The 12,318-nt window shown below is 54.9% G+C and overlaps 3 protein-coding genes across 3 annotated transcripts in view; 2 read left to right on the forward strand and 1 right to left on the reverse strand.

Annotated features, from left to right (window-relative positions):
• Window positions 1-4,572, forward strand: part of PTSG_10811 (uncharacterized protein) — an 8,174-nt gene extending 3,602 nt beyond the window's left edge. Inside the window, exons 8-19 of the mRNA XM_004988719.1 lie at window positions 295-348; window positions 591-731; window positions 1,021-1,134; window positions 1,420-1,531; window positions 1,762-1,952; window positions 2,162-2,296; window positions 2,568-2,672; window positions 2,898-2,978; window positions 3,193-3,480; window positions 3,746-3,856; window positions 4,066-4,173; window positions 4,362-4,572. Of these exons, the coding sequence (XP_004988776.1) occupies window positions 295-348; window positions 591-731; window positions 1,021-1,134; window positions 1,420-1,531; window positions 1,762-1,952; window positions 2,162-2,296; window positions 2,568-2,672; window positions 2,898-2,978; window positions 3,193-3,480; window positions 3,746-3,856; window positions 4,066-4,173; window positions 4,362-4,523 (1,602 nt within the window). The 3' untranslated portion in view covers window positions 4,524-4,572. The remainder of the gene's footprint in view (window positions 1-294; window positions 349-590; window positions 732-1,020; window positions 1,135-1,419; window positions 1,532-1,761; window positions 1,953-2,161; window positions 2,297-2,567; window positions 2,673-2,897; window positions 2,979-3,192; window positions 3,481-3,745; window positions 3,857-4,065; window positions 4,174-4,361) is intronic.
• Window positions 4,573-5,312: 740 nt separating this feature from the next.
• PTSG_10812 (uncharacterized protein) lies at window positions 5,313-7,245 on the reverse strand. The gene is made up of 4 exons (XM_004988720.1): window positions 7,038-7,245; window positions 6,744-6,824; window positions 6,197-6,425; window positions 5,313-5,961 (listed from the first exon to the last, which is right to left on the reverse strand). The coding sequence occupies exons 1-4, from the start codon at window positions 7,149-7,151 to the stop codon at window positions 5,696-5,698; spliced, it is 690 nt and encodes a 229-aa protein (XP_004988777.1). The 5' UTR covers window positions 7,152-7,245; the 3' UTR covers window positions 5,313-5,695.
• A 15-nt stretch (window positions 7,246-7,260) lies between these two features.
• PTSG_10813 (uncharacterized protein) overlaps window positions 7,261-12,318 on the forward strand; it is a gene marked incomplete at its 3' end in the record, with an annotated part of 7,814 nt that continues 2,756 nt past the window's right edge. Inside the window, exons 1-14 of the mRNA XM_004988721.1 lie at window positions 7,261-7,478; window positions 7,708-7,819; window positions 8,029-8,173; window positions 8,448-8,560; window positions 8,792-8,846; window positions 9,032-9,117; window positions 9,388-9,487; window positions 9,759-9,838; window positions 10,104-10,281; window positions 10,553-10,629; window positions 10,892-11,108; window positions 11,371-11,446; window positions 11,602-11,655; window positions 11,926-12,067. Coding sequence (XP_004988778.1) covers window positions 7,391-7,478; window positions 7,708-7,819; window positions 8,029-8,173; window positions 8,448-8,560; window positions 8,792-8,846; window positions 9,032-9,117; window positions 9,388-9,487; window positions 9,759-9,838; window positions 10,104-10,281; window positions 10,553-10,629; window positions 10,892-11,108; window positions 11,371-11,446; window positions 11,602-11,655; window positions 11,926-12,067 — 1,523 coding nt within the window. The 5' untranslated portion in view covers window positions 7,261-7,390. The remainder of the gene's footprint in view (window positions 7,479-7,707; window positions 7,820-8,028; window positions 8,174-8,447; window positions 8,561-8,791; window positions 8,847-9,031; window positions 9,118-9,387; window positions 9,488-9,758; window positions 9,839-10,103; window positions 10,282-10,552; window positions 10,630-10,891; window positions 11,109-11,370; window positions 11,447-11,601; window positions 11,656-11,925; window positions 12,068-12,318) is intronic.

Below are 12,318 nucleotides of genomic sequence, written 5' to 3' on the forward strand. Positions count from 1 at the left end.
GTGTGTGTGTGTGTGTAGTGTGTGTAGTGTGTGTGTGTGTGTGTGTGTGTGTGAGAGAGAGAGAGAGTGTGTGTGTGTGTGTGTGTGCGTGTGTGATGGTGGCAGGAGTGAGAGTGGTGGATACTGGTAATCGCTGAAATGACGCTGTAATATCGAGCGTTGTTGAAATGTGATGCTTTGCCCTCCCTCCTCTCCCCGAGCTGTTGAATGGTGCGAAGTGGAGGTTCAACAGTGCTGACTTCGTTCGTACTGCATGCGTGCGTGTGTGCGTGTGCGGATGCTTTTTTGATCCAGGGCGTCATGCTGAGTCACGACAACATCACGTGGACCGCGCGCACCCTGGCACAGGTAAGCAGCACCGCCGCATGCGTTCGCACACAGCTACACATTTATGCACATGCCCCACCTCAAAGTACGCACAAGCACACTTCACACGGACATACAGACAGACAGACACACACGCACAGACACACAGACACACAGACAGACACACACACACACACACACGCACACGCACACACACGCACACACACACACACACACGCACACACACTGAATACACACACACACACACCACCACGGGCGTGAAGGCGCTTGGGGCGGAGCCGGCGCAGGACCGGCTTGTGTCGTATCTTCCGCTGGCGAACATGGCGGCGCAGATGATGCACGTGTGGATGCCAATTGCAGCCGTCGCCACCGTCTACTTTGGCAAGCCGGACCCCTTTGAAAAGGTGCATACATATGCACATGCACATACGCACATGCACACATGTACACGTGCTCACGTGTACTTGTTTGTGTGGGTGGTTTCACATGTATGCGTTTGTGCTTGTGTTGGTCACCTTATGTGTTTGCTTGTACATCTTCATGTATGTACCTCATACACACCCATGCTTCCTCTCTAACTCACACATGCATACACATGCACACACATGCATACACATACACACATATACACACATATATCCCACTCATGTGACACCCCCCCCCCCACACACACACACACCACCCCCTTCCAAGCTTGACTTCATGTCGACGCTGCGGGCTGCTAATCCGACGCTGTTTGTTGGCATTCCCTGGGTCTGGCGCCGCCTGTACGAGCACGGCAACGAGACAAAACGCCTCTCTGCCTGGGTGCGAACGCAGTGTACGCCCTTGCGCTTTGATGTGTGGCTGTGATATATGGGGCTGGTGTGCTGCGTGTGGGTTGGTGGTTGCGTTACTGTGGTTTGTGTGTGCCTGCATGAACACATTGAGTGGTACGTTCAACATGTGATGTGCGCTCGTACAAGCTTCATTTCCGCATCCCCTCACACGACCTCTCACCCTTCCTCCTCCCTGCTGCGCTTACTCAAACGCCTCGTTCATGAACACCACCGCCGCCACTGCCACGTGTGCGCGTGCGTGCCCACGTGTCAGGCTGCGCGCAAAGGGATGAAGGGGAGCATTCGTCTGCAGCGCGGGGAGGGGGTCAACTGGAAGTTCAAATACGCAAACAAGAACACCTTCTCCAAGATCAAGAAGGCCATTGGTACGAGTCTGCCAGTACGCACGACATCGTCACTGACGCTCGTGTGTGTGTATGTGTGTGTGTGTGTGTGTGTGTGTGTGTGTGTGTGTGTGTGTGTGTGTTGTGTGTGTGTGTGTCCGTGCGTGCTACATGGTGTCGACTGAAGATGAACATTTATGTTTGACTCACACCGCTCCTGTTTCACTGCCCCCCCCCCCCTTGTTACCACAATCATGCACCCCTGTGTCCAGGCCTCGACGAGTGCCGACTGGCGATGTGCATCGACTCCAACCTGAGCCCGGCCATGGCCGAGTACTTCCTTGCCATCAACCTCCCTGTCTTTGAGTCGTACGGGTGCGCGGAGTGTGCTGGTGTGCACACCATCTCAATCCCGGGCCAATCCCGCCCCGCTTCTGCAGGCAAGCAGCTGCCAGGCACACAGGTAATGCACGCTCTGTGTGTGTGTGCGTGCGTGTGTGTGTCTGTGTGTGTGTGTGTGTATTTCTGTGTCTGCCTGTACGTGCGTGTGTGTGTGTGTGTACATGTGCGTGCGTGCGTGTGTTTTGAAACGAAGTAGTCCCACACCTCGTATTCGCTTCCTCTTACCCCGTCTCCTCAACACGATCTGCTGCCACCACCACATCACTGCAGGTGCGCATGACGCACGGCTCGCACGAGATTCTGATGTACGGGCGGCATGTGATGATGGGCTATCTGTTTGATCCGGACGCGACGTCTGATGCCATTGACGAGCGCGGCTGGCTCCACACCGGCGACATTGGCCAGGTGCCGACTGCACTGGGGGAAGAGGTGGAGAGGGGGAGGGGCGACTGAGTGGAGGGGGAGGGGTGTTGGTAGCAAGTGTCTGCGTGCGTATGTGTGTGAGTGTGTGCGTATGTGCGTTTGTGTGTGTGTGTGTGTGTGTGTGTACATGTATGTGTGTATGTGTGCGTGTGTGTATGTGCATACGCATGTGCTGGCAAGCATCTGCGATTGCATCAGCATTCAACCATCTCACCACTCACCAATTCCGCCATCACCGCCACCACCTCTGCAGGCTGACCGGAGCGGGTTCCTGTATGTGACAGGACGTCAGCCGGACCTGCTGCTCACTGCTGGCGGCGCGTATGTTCCGCCCGTCCCCATCGAGACCGCGCTCAAGGTTCCTGCACACACGCACGACAATGATGATGATGATGATGATGATGATGATGTGTGTGTGTGTGTGTGTGTGTGTGTGTGTGTGTGTGTGTGTGTGTGTGTGTGTGTGTGTGTGTGTGTGTGTGCAAGTGTACGTGTCTCCACGCTTGCATGTTGCTTCACATTCCTCTCACACACGCCCTGTTTACCCCCCCCCAATCCTATTCACACGTGTGCCGCGGTCCAGGCTGAGCTGCGTGGTCTGGTGAGCAACGCTGTGCTCGTCGGCGCAAAGAGGAAATCGCTCGGTGTTCTCCTCACTCTCAACGTACGTTCCTTGTACACGATGGTGACACTGAATTGCAGCTCATGTGTGTGTGTGTGTGTGCGGGCGCGTGTGAGTGATTTGTGTGTGTCTTGTTTTTCACACTCCTGCTCACTGCTGAACACAAGCGCCGCGACTCACACCACCACCACACACCACCCCACACCACCCCACACCACCCCACACCACCGCATGCCACCATACACCACAACGCCAGACGCTGACTGACGACCACTACACGCCGACGGACGAGCTTGCACCGGACGCCGTGTCCGTTCTGCGCGAGATGGGCTGCACCGCCACCACGGCCTCGGCCTGTCTAAACGGGCCCCACACAGACCGCGTGATGCAATTTGTGCATACTGCCCTTGAAAACGTCAACGCGAAGGTGGTGAGCGAGGACCAGCGTGTGACGCGTTTTGAGTTCCTCCCACGCGGATTGAGTCAGGACACGCGTGAACTTGGGCCGACGTTTAAACTTCGCCGTCACTTTATCGCCATCAGGGTTGGTCGACGGGGAAGAAGGACAGAAGAGAGGCGAGGAGAGAAGGAGGCGGTTGCATGAATGCATGTATGATGTGTTTGTGTGTGTGTGTGTGGGAAAGTGTGCGTGCGTGTGTGTGTGTGTGTGTCTGCGTGTGATTGTATTCGTTGTCTGGTTGTTTGTTTGTGTGTGTGTGTGTGTGTGCGTCATCAGTTGTATCTCTCGCTCTAACCACCCATCCTCCTGCTCCTTTCCTCTGTGTGCCATCGTTCGTGTGTCTGCACAGCACGCGAATGTGATTGACCGGATGTATGAGGGCGAGGAATTGGACGACTATGAGCAGCAGCCCTGGTACCACGGCCCAATCACCCGCGCCGACACCATCAACCTCCTCAAGGTGCGGGGAAGAGAATATGTGTTTTGTGTATGTATGTGTATGTGTGTGTGTATGTGTATGTGTGTGGGTGTGTGCATGCATCATCCTCGCATCATGTGTCTCTATTACCTCTCCCTGATGTACGTGAACATCCCACACCGACTCACATCTCGCAATACACACACATACACACATACACATACACACACACACATCGTATACCACGCCAGCGTGATGGCGGCGGGTATGACGGGTGGTTCCTGATTCGTCTCAGCACAAAGGAGAAGAACACGTTTGTCATCACCCTGTGCTTCAAGGGCAAACTCTATCACAACCAGGTACACACGCATGTGAATGCGTTGCTTTGGGACGTGGACAGCACCTTTGGTTTCGTTCAATCCGCTCGCATGCAAACGTTGAATATCCATGTTCAAGTTTCACGTCGTTCAAATTTCTCACCTCCTCACACTTCTCGCACCTCCACTGCTTAACCGCCTCCCCCGGGGCAACCTTGTTACGATAACAGATCAAGTATGCGGATGGGGTGTACAGCACGCACAAGGACCAGGGCAACCACCAGTACAACACGCTGCAGGAGCTGGTGAACCACCACCGCGAGGGGAAGAACGGCTTCCAGACGGTCCTCACTCGCCCGTGTGCTCGCCCCACCGCCTCCACTTCCGTCTGAACACACACGCGTCGGAAACTATGTGTGTGCGTGTGTGCGTGTGTGCGTGTGTGCGTGTGTGCGTGTGTGCGTGTGCGTGTGTGCGCGTGTGTGTATGTGCGTGCGTGCGTGCGTGTGTGTGCGTGTGTGTGCGTGTGTGTGTGTGCGTGTGTGTGTGTGTGTGTGTGTGCGTGCGTGTGTATGTGTGCAGAGTCATGTCTCCTTGCGCATAATGGCAAGTGTTTGCTTGCGTTGTGTGTGTGTGTGTGTGTGTGTGTGTGTGCTGGAACTGCACAATTTTTTGTTGTTCTGGAGCCACTGTTCCTTCCCGTCCTGATTCTGTTTCAGACACTTCCCCCGCCCTCCTTGCCTTCTTGCCTCTTCTTCCTCTCTGCTGTTGTTTCGTACCCGTGGCACTGCATGTGTGGGGTGTGACGTGCCAACTTGGCGTTCTGCTGCGGCAGTCGACGTCGGTGTCCGTGCAATTTGGCAGTTGTTCACGTCGCCTATCCGTGTTGCACATTCCCTTCTCCTTCTTCCCCCTTGTTTCCTCTTCTTTGACCCTTCTTCCCGGTTTGCTCCCGTCTCTCTTTGTCACCTTCACTTCCCTTCTGCTGCTCTTCTTCCCTCATCTCTCGTGCATGACCCCTCTCGCCCCTTACCGTGCCTCTGTCCTCATCGTTGTGGCAGTACACAGCAAACGACACAAATGACAGACCGCGACCACACACACACACACACACACACACACACACACACACACACACACACACACACACACACACACACACACACACACACATATGTTGTCGGCGCATATGTGGGCAAGGGTGTGGATGGCACAGTGATGTTTACATTGACAGTGTAACACAGCACAAAGACAACAACATTGCCAGTGTCACCCAGGTACAACGACAGCAATCGACGGGGTTGGCAGAGAACGAGCACAAGTGCCATGAACGACAACGGCAGCACGTCAAGGACAAATTAAGCGTAACGTAAACAGGAAGCAGAAACCACTCGTGCTGTTGTGCGCAGCGAGCGTTGGGAAAGTGAGGTGTGGCAGCACTGCATTACTGAAGCTCATGCGTTTGTGCACGTACACACATACACAGGCAAGCGCTCCGCGACACAACAGCAGCAACAACAGAGGTAACGTCGTTGGCGGTTGTGCGGTTGTGTGTCGGGTGTTCTCACACCTTGTAGAAATGGCGGCAGAACAGCATCGTCGCCGTCACAGCAACGACGGTGAGGGCAAAGTGGGAGTCGGACACGCGGACGGGCCCTTTGGTCTCTGTGATGGGGGCGCGCTCCCTCGTCACCGCAAACCTGATCATCTGCGTCGAGCCAGATGCACGCGTGCGCCTGGGCTTGGTGGCGGACTTGGCTGCCTGTGCAGGTTTCTCCTTGCGCTGTGTGGGCGGTGTTGGATGCCGGGCAGCAACTTTTGCGTAGGACACTACCAGCAGGCGCATGGGGAGGCAAGCAGCAAAGGGAGCAGGTGCAGATATTGTGTGTGTGTGTGTGTGTGTGTGTGTGTTTGGGTCTTTGAAGAGAGTGGGAAAGGCATGAAGCACAACGATCATGCAGCTCTGAGCACAAACACAAACACAACAAACAGACACAACAAGCAAACACACCGCAGTTCCTCAACGTAAGCATAACGCTGCACAAATACACACATGTATGTCTACCTTTGGCTGTGTTGCCGTTGCCATTCTGTGGCGCCACTGTTGCTGTACCTTCCTGCGTCTTTGGCTTCTTGGCTGCTGGAGGCTCCTTAGCCGCGTCCTGCTTTGTCATATTTTTGTTGCTGCTCTTTGTGCCATTGGGCCCGCGTCCCGCTGGCTGTGGTTTGCCGCCGTCTGGCTGGTGCAGGCCCTCAATGTAGCGCTCCAGCTCATCAAAAACAATTCGGCCATCCTACAAAATGTGTGTGTATGTAGGTATGTGTGTGTGTGTGTGTGTGTGTATGTGCGCGTGTGTGTGTTTGCGTGTGTGTGTGTGTGTGTGTGTGTGTGTGTGTGTGTGTGTGTGTGTGTGTGTGTGTGTGTGTGTGTGTGTGTGTGTGTGTTGTATGCGTGTTGTGTGTGTTGGTGGCAGGCAGTGCATTTGCGGCAATTCGTTTGGGACATGCGTGTGGGTGAACACTTCCAAGAAGAGCGAGGCATTGCAGGTGAACATTGTGTTATTGTGCGTGCATGCAAGCAATGTCAAAGTTAATAAACATGTCCCTCGTACGTGATCGGCATCGAGCTCGTTCCAGAACGTCTTCCAATGGAAGTTCTCGCCATAATGGAGCAGCTTCTGCAGGCCCGCGTCCTGGAATGCAGCAGGTGCGCCGGCCAATGGGGGTGAATGCAGGTGAGGGGAGTGGTGGTGGTGGTGGTGAGCTACAGTACAGTAACGTGGCGATAACGCACGACAACATTGCACGACGAAAGGAAGACGACACCAACAGCAACAGCAACAGCAACAGCAACAGCAGCAAAACCACATCACATCATCACTGCATTGCTGGCAACGAAAGCATACCTTGTGCACGAGCTTCTTCAGCTCGTTCTTGCTGAGCCAGCCGTTGCCATCTGCGTCTGCTGCAACCAGGATCTCCCTGGCCTTGGCCGCGGCCTGCTTGTGGTCCATCGTCATCGTGAGGAGGGAGAGGAGGTTGTGGGCGCTGTGCGGTCTGCTTCTCGAGTCGTCTGCTGGTTGGATGGTGTGCAACTGCAAGCAAGCAAGAGCACAAAAAAAAAATTGCTGCTACTCGGCGTCCGCGACACCATTAACAGTAGCGGATACAAGGGAGTGTGGTGGAACAGAACTCACACACAAGCAAGTCAAGCACACACACGAGCAAGCACACACACGCACACACACACTGTGTCACGATGTCGTCGTGCTTCCAGTGCAAGTCGCTGTCTGCCCGGCGTGTAGATCGCGTGTTCCCGCGCGATGACACCAACGTGCCAAGACGAGGTGAGGTGCAAGGAATGTGAGAGATGGGGGGGATTGGGGGAATATGTGGGTGGATGGAAAGTTGGGTGCGCTCATGGCGTGCGTCCATCAACGCCATCAACAGCAGACACGATCACGAACCGGCTGTTGCTTGTCATATCACGTTCCTCTCTATCATGTTGTCTTCTCTCATCTCAGTACTGCACACTCTTCACCACTGCGTCGTTCACGCACGAATTCCACGTTGCAGATGCGCTGCAACACTTGTCATGGTACTGCCTGTCGCATGCGCGGAAGCTGCCGAAGATCTCGCGCTACCTGGCCAGACGCATCAAGGCTGCAGAGGCCAGGGGACAGCACTCGTGAGTCTCCCTCGCTGTCGCGTACATTCCCTGTCTTCCTCCATTCGTGTTCGTGTGTGCGTGTGTGTGTGTGTGTGTGTGTGCGTGTGTGTGTGTGTGTGTGTGTGTGTGTGTGTGTGTGTGTAACGTATCTCGTTGACCGGTTGAACTCACAGCTCCTTTGTACTGATCTCGCCACGTGCTGTGTGCTTCCCTTTGTCTATGTGCAGGCGCGTGTCTGTTGGTTTGCAAATCTTTGATGAGCTGATACGCAAGTGCCACACCGAGGCACGGCTGTTCTTACAGCAATATCTCCTCGTCTTGCTGGACCTCCTCACCTCAGAGCATCCGTATCACGCCGTGGCCGTGGAATCGGTACGTGCTTTTCTTTGTGAAGGGCGATGAGGGGCCCGCTGTCATGGATGCACCGTGTATGCCACCCGCACACACCTACCATGTCACCACATCTTCACACAAGCCCATAAACGTCACACCCCCACCCCCACACACATACACACACACATACACACACACACACACACACACACACACACACACACACACACACACACACACACACACACACACACACACACACACACACACCATCACCCACACACACACAACCGCAAACAAACACATTTTCCAGTTTGAGCGGTTTGCGGGCATTGATGCAGACACGCCCGTATATCGGCACATGTGCGCAGACTTCATCCGCGTCTTTAGTTCGCTCTGCTGGTGCACAGAGGCACCACAAGACAGGTGTGCGTGTGTGTGTGTGTGTGTGTGTGTGTGCGTGTGCGTGTGCGTGCATGGTACAGGAGAGGCACCACTTCTTGTCGTTGTGCCCTTCCTCCCTCCCACCCATTCCTCGCAGCCTCTCTGTCAGCACATCACACGCTCATCCCATCACACGCTCATCCCATCACACGCTCATGCCATCACATCACGTTCCATCACATCACGTCACAATGTCCATGGCAACACCATCAGCGATGAAGCTGTGCGCATGTCAGGCCTGCGGGGGTTGGCGGCCATTGTCGAGAAGGTAGGGGCAGCCACACCCCTGTCTCCTGCTGTTGTGCCATGTGTGCTTCTCAAACCACGTCCTGCCACTATCATTCCCTCTCTCCTCTCCTCTCCTTCTTGCTCTCATCTCCCCCACGCCCACCTCAACTTCGACCATTACCCCGTGCCCCCCCCCCATTTTCCTTGTAACTGCATTCACGTCAGGACCGGGACACGGCGAGCGAGTCTGCGCTGTATGACGAGTACAGTCTTGGACAGGTCATCCCAGCCCTCCTCTTCAACGTCACAAAGTGCGACAATGATGGTGGTGGCGGTGGTGGTGGTGGTGGTGGTGGTGGTGGTGGTGGTGGTGGTGGTGGTGGTAGATGGTGGTAATGACGGTTGCGGTAGTAGATGGTGGTGGTAGTCGATGGTGGCCGTGCACATGATCATATCAGCAGACACAATCATCATTTGTCTTTCATTTTCACCTCAGCACACGAACAATAACCCTCACACCACTCATGCCACCACGCCACCCATACCACCACCACCACCACCTTTACCACGAATGGCCAAAGGGGGGACCACCTGACCCCGGCGTCGCTGATCATCCGGCGTCGCAGCGGGAGCGATATTGAGGGCGGCGACGAGCAGGAACTCCCGTCAGACCCGCCCCAGGTGCACCCGCAATGGTGGTGGTGGTGCTGGTGATGCTGCTGGTGATGGTGGTGGTGGTGGTGGCGATGATGATGCAGGGTACAGTGGGCATTTGACTGTTGTGGGGAAGAAACTGTACGCCGTGGCGTTAAACTGTGAATGGAGATTAACATGTTTTGTATGTTCTGTCGCTGACACTCACGCGTCCGCCACACATGTTCGCAATGTTGTGCATCTGTGTGACCGCCCACACCTCTCTCCCTTCTCTCTATCACCTCTTGGTCTCCTGCAGTTGGCATCGCGTGTTCTTCAGATCATCTGTGAGCACGCCACGCTCGCCACGGCAAAGGCCATCTTGCGACCGCTATTCGGGTCAGTAGCATGCATGCACGCATGCACGCATGCACGCACAAACACACACGCGTCATGTACACTGGAGGATTACTTCTTTCATGACACTCAACACATACACGCACCCTCACCTACATCAACACATCATTCACGTGCATGTATACACCAACAACCTTCACACATACGTTCACACACACACACACACACACACACACACACACACACACACACACACACACACACACACACATACATACACGCACACACGCACGTTTGCACCGGACAGCTACCTTGCGGACTTTGGTCTGTGGGAGGAGCGAGAGGACGGCGTTGCCTCTTACGCAATCACACTCGTACTGTCGTCATTGGAGGGACAACTGGTCCACATTGTGTGCACGGAGCTTGTGCGCCACCTCAACTCGCGTGACACCCTCGGCCCGCTCGCCAAGCGAAGCATCATCAAGGTGCCATCCTGCTGCTGAACGATGATGATGATGATGATGATGATGATGATGATGATGATGATGATGATGATGATGATGATGATGATGATGATGATGGAGGAAGGAGAGAGACACAGAGAGGGCAGTTGTAACCTTTGTGTACGTGTGTGTGTTTGTTGTTTGTTTGTTTGTTTGTTGGGTGACTTGCGTTGCAACACGTCATGCGACACCAATGTGACTCTTTTGCTTACGGCATGACCTTCTCATCCGCCACTCACCCATCAATCACCAGGCCATCTCCACGGTGTGTGCGAGTGTGTCGAGCATTCCGTTCACATATGTTCTGGACATCTACAACGCCATTCTCGCGTGAGTTGCTGCGGATGTGGCATGAAGAGAGACCTCATTCACGGCATCGCTATTCCCCTTGCTGCCCCCCCCCACACACATCACGCATGGTCCTTCTCACGCTATGGCTTAGTCCTCCTCTCGATCCAACACCACACCACACGCACACGTCACTGCTCTGCCGCACGCCATGACATGATTCCGCATGACAAAACAACGTAATCCACCAAACCAACCCCTCCTAACCCTCTTTCATCATCACCACACCCCATCTCATCTCCAGGCACCTGCGCAAGCCGCTGCCTAATGCGACGGCTGCGGATGCGCAGCTGCTGGAGGACTCAATCGTGGCCGCGTGTGCGGACGTTGCGTCCACTCTTCCGCCGATGCAGAAGACGGAGATCCTGATCACCATCTTCACCAAGGTGGCGACGACACACGAGGCCAAGGCCAAGCACCAGCTCATCGAGTGCGCACGCGGCGCCGCCAACACCCTGGAGGTGATGATGATGATGATGATGATGATGATGATGATGATGATGATGATGATGATGGTGATGATGATGATGATTGTGGTGAAGAGCGCGGGGGGATTGTGCGTGTATGTGTGTGCATGTGTATGTGTGTGTATGTGTATGTGTGTACATGTGTATGTGTGTGTGTGTATTGCGTGTACAACTCGCTCTTCAGTACCCAAGCCCTTCACTTAACTACCTAACCATCACCGCCCATCATCACCCTCACCGCCTTCATGGCGATCAGGTACAATCGTTGTCGTCTGCGCTGCCAGATGCGCTGCTGAAACCACTCCTACAGACCACCATCCACTCCGACGAAGGTGCTGTCCATCATGATGGTGGGGATTGGTGACGACGCTGATGACGGTGGTGGTTCCATGTTTTATCGTGCATTGTGACGCATATGACGCGCGACATGTGTGTATTCTCACCACCTCCAATTGCATGATTGCAATGATGATTGACGTGTGTGCAGATGTACAGACGTCCTCCACCGCTCTCCTCTTTGATCTCCTCCAGTGCCCGCTCGGTTCGTCACTCCCCCACCTGCATACACGTACACGCGCACGTTGTACACACGCACTTGTCATGCATGCGTGCTCGCTTCCTTGCGTGCTCTATTGTGTGCACACACGCCTTCATGCTTTCGTCCCCTCCCCCACAACACCGGCATCTCACCTGCCACCATCTTCATCGCCCATCAACACCCAACCCCAAACCCCACGCAACAAACCACCACCATCGCCATCACCACTACCATCATCATCACCATCACCACCATCATCACCACCACCACCAGAGGTGTCGCCCTCGCACGCCATCACGACGTCATCGCTCTCTGCGCAGCGATCAAATGACTCCCGCCGATCGGACGAGACGACGCTGACGGCGACCACCACAGCGACAGCCACTGGACGCAGCCCAACCCGTCTCCAGCGAAAGTGAGGCGTGTGTGTGTGTGTATGTGTATGTGTGTGTGTGGTGGGGGGGGGGAGTCGAGTGCCCGTGCGGTGTTGTTGCTGTCATGTGCTGCATGCATGCATGGCTTTGTGGGACGTGCTGCAATTGCACTTGTGGCCCACCGTGTGGCAGTGGCACGCACACACACGCACACACACACACACACACACACACACACACACACACACACACACACACACACACACACACACACACACACACACACAGGAGA

The sequence above is a fragment of the Salpingoeca rosetta genome (genome assembly GCF_000188695.1).
Source record: "Salpingoeca rosetta unplaced genomic scaffold supercont1.34, whole genome shotgun sequence".
Classification (NCBI taxonomy): Eukaryota; class Choanoflagellata; order Craspedida; family Salpingoecidae; genus Salpingoeca; species Salpingoeca rosetta.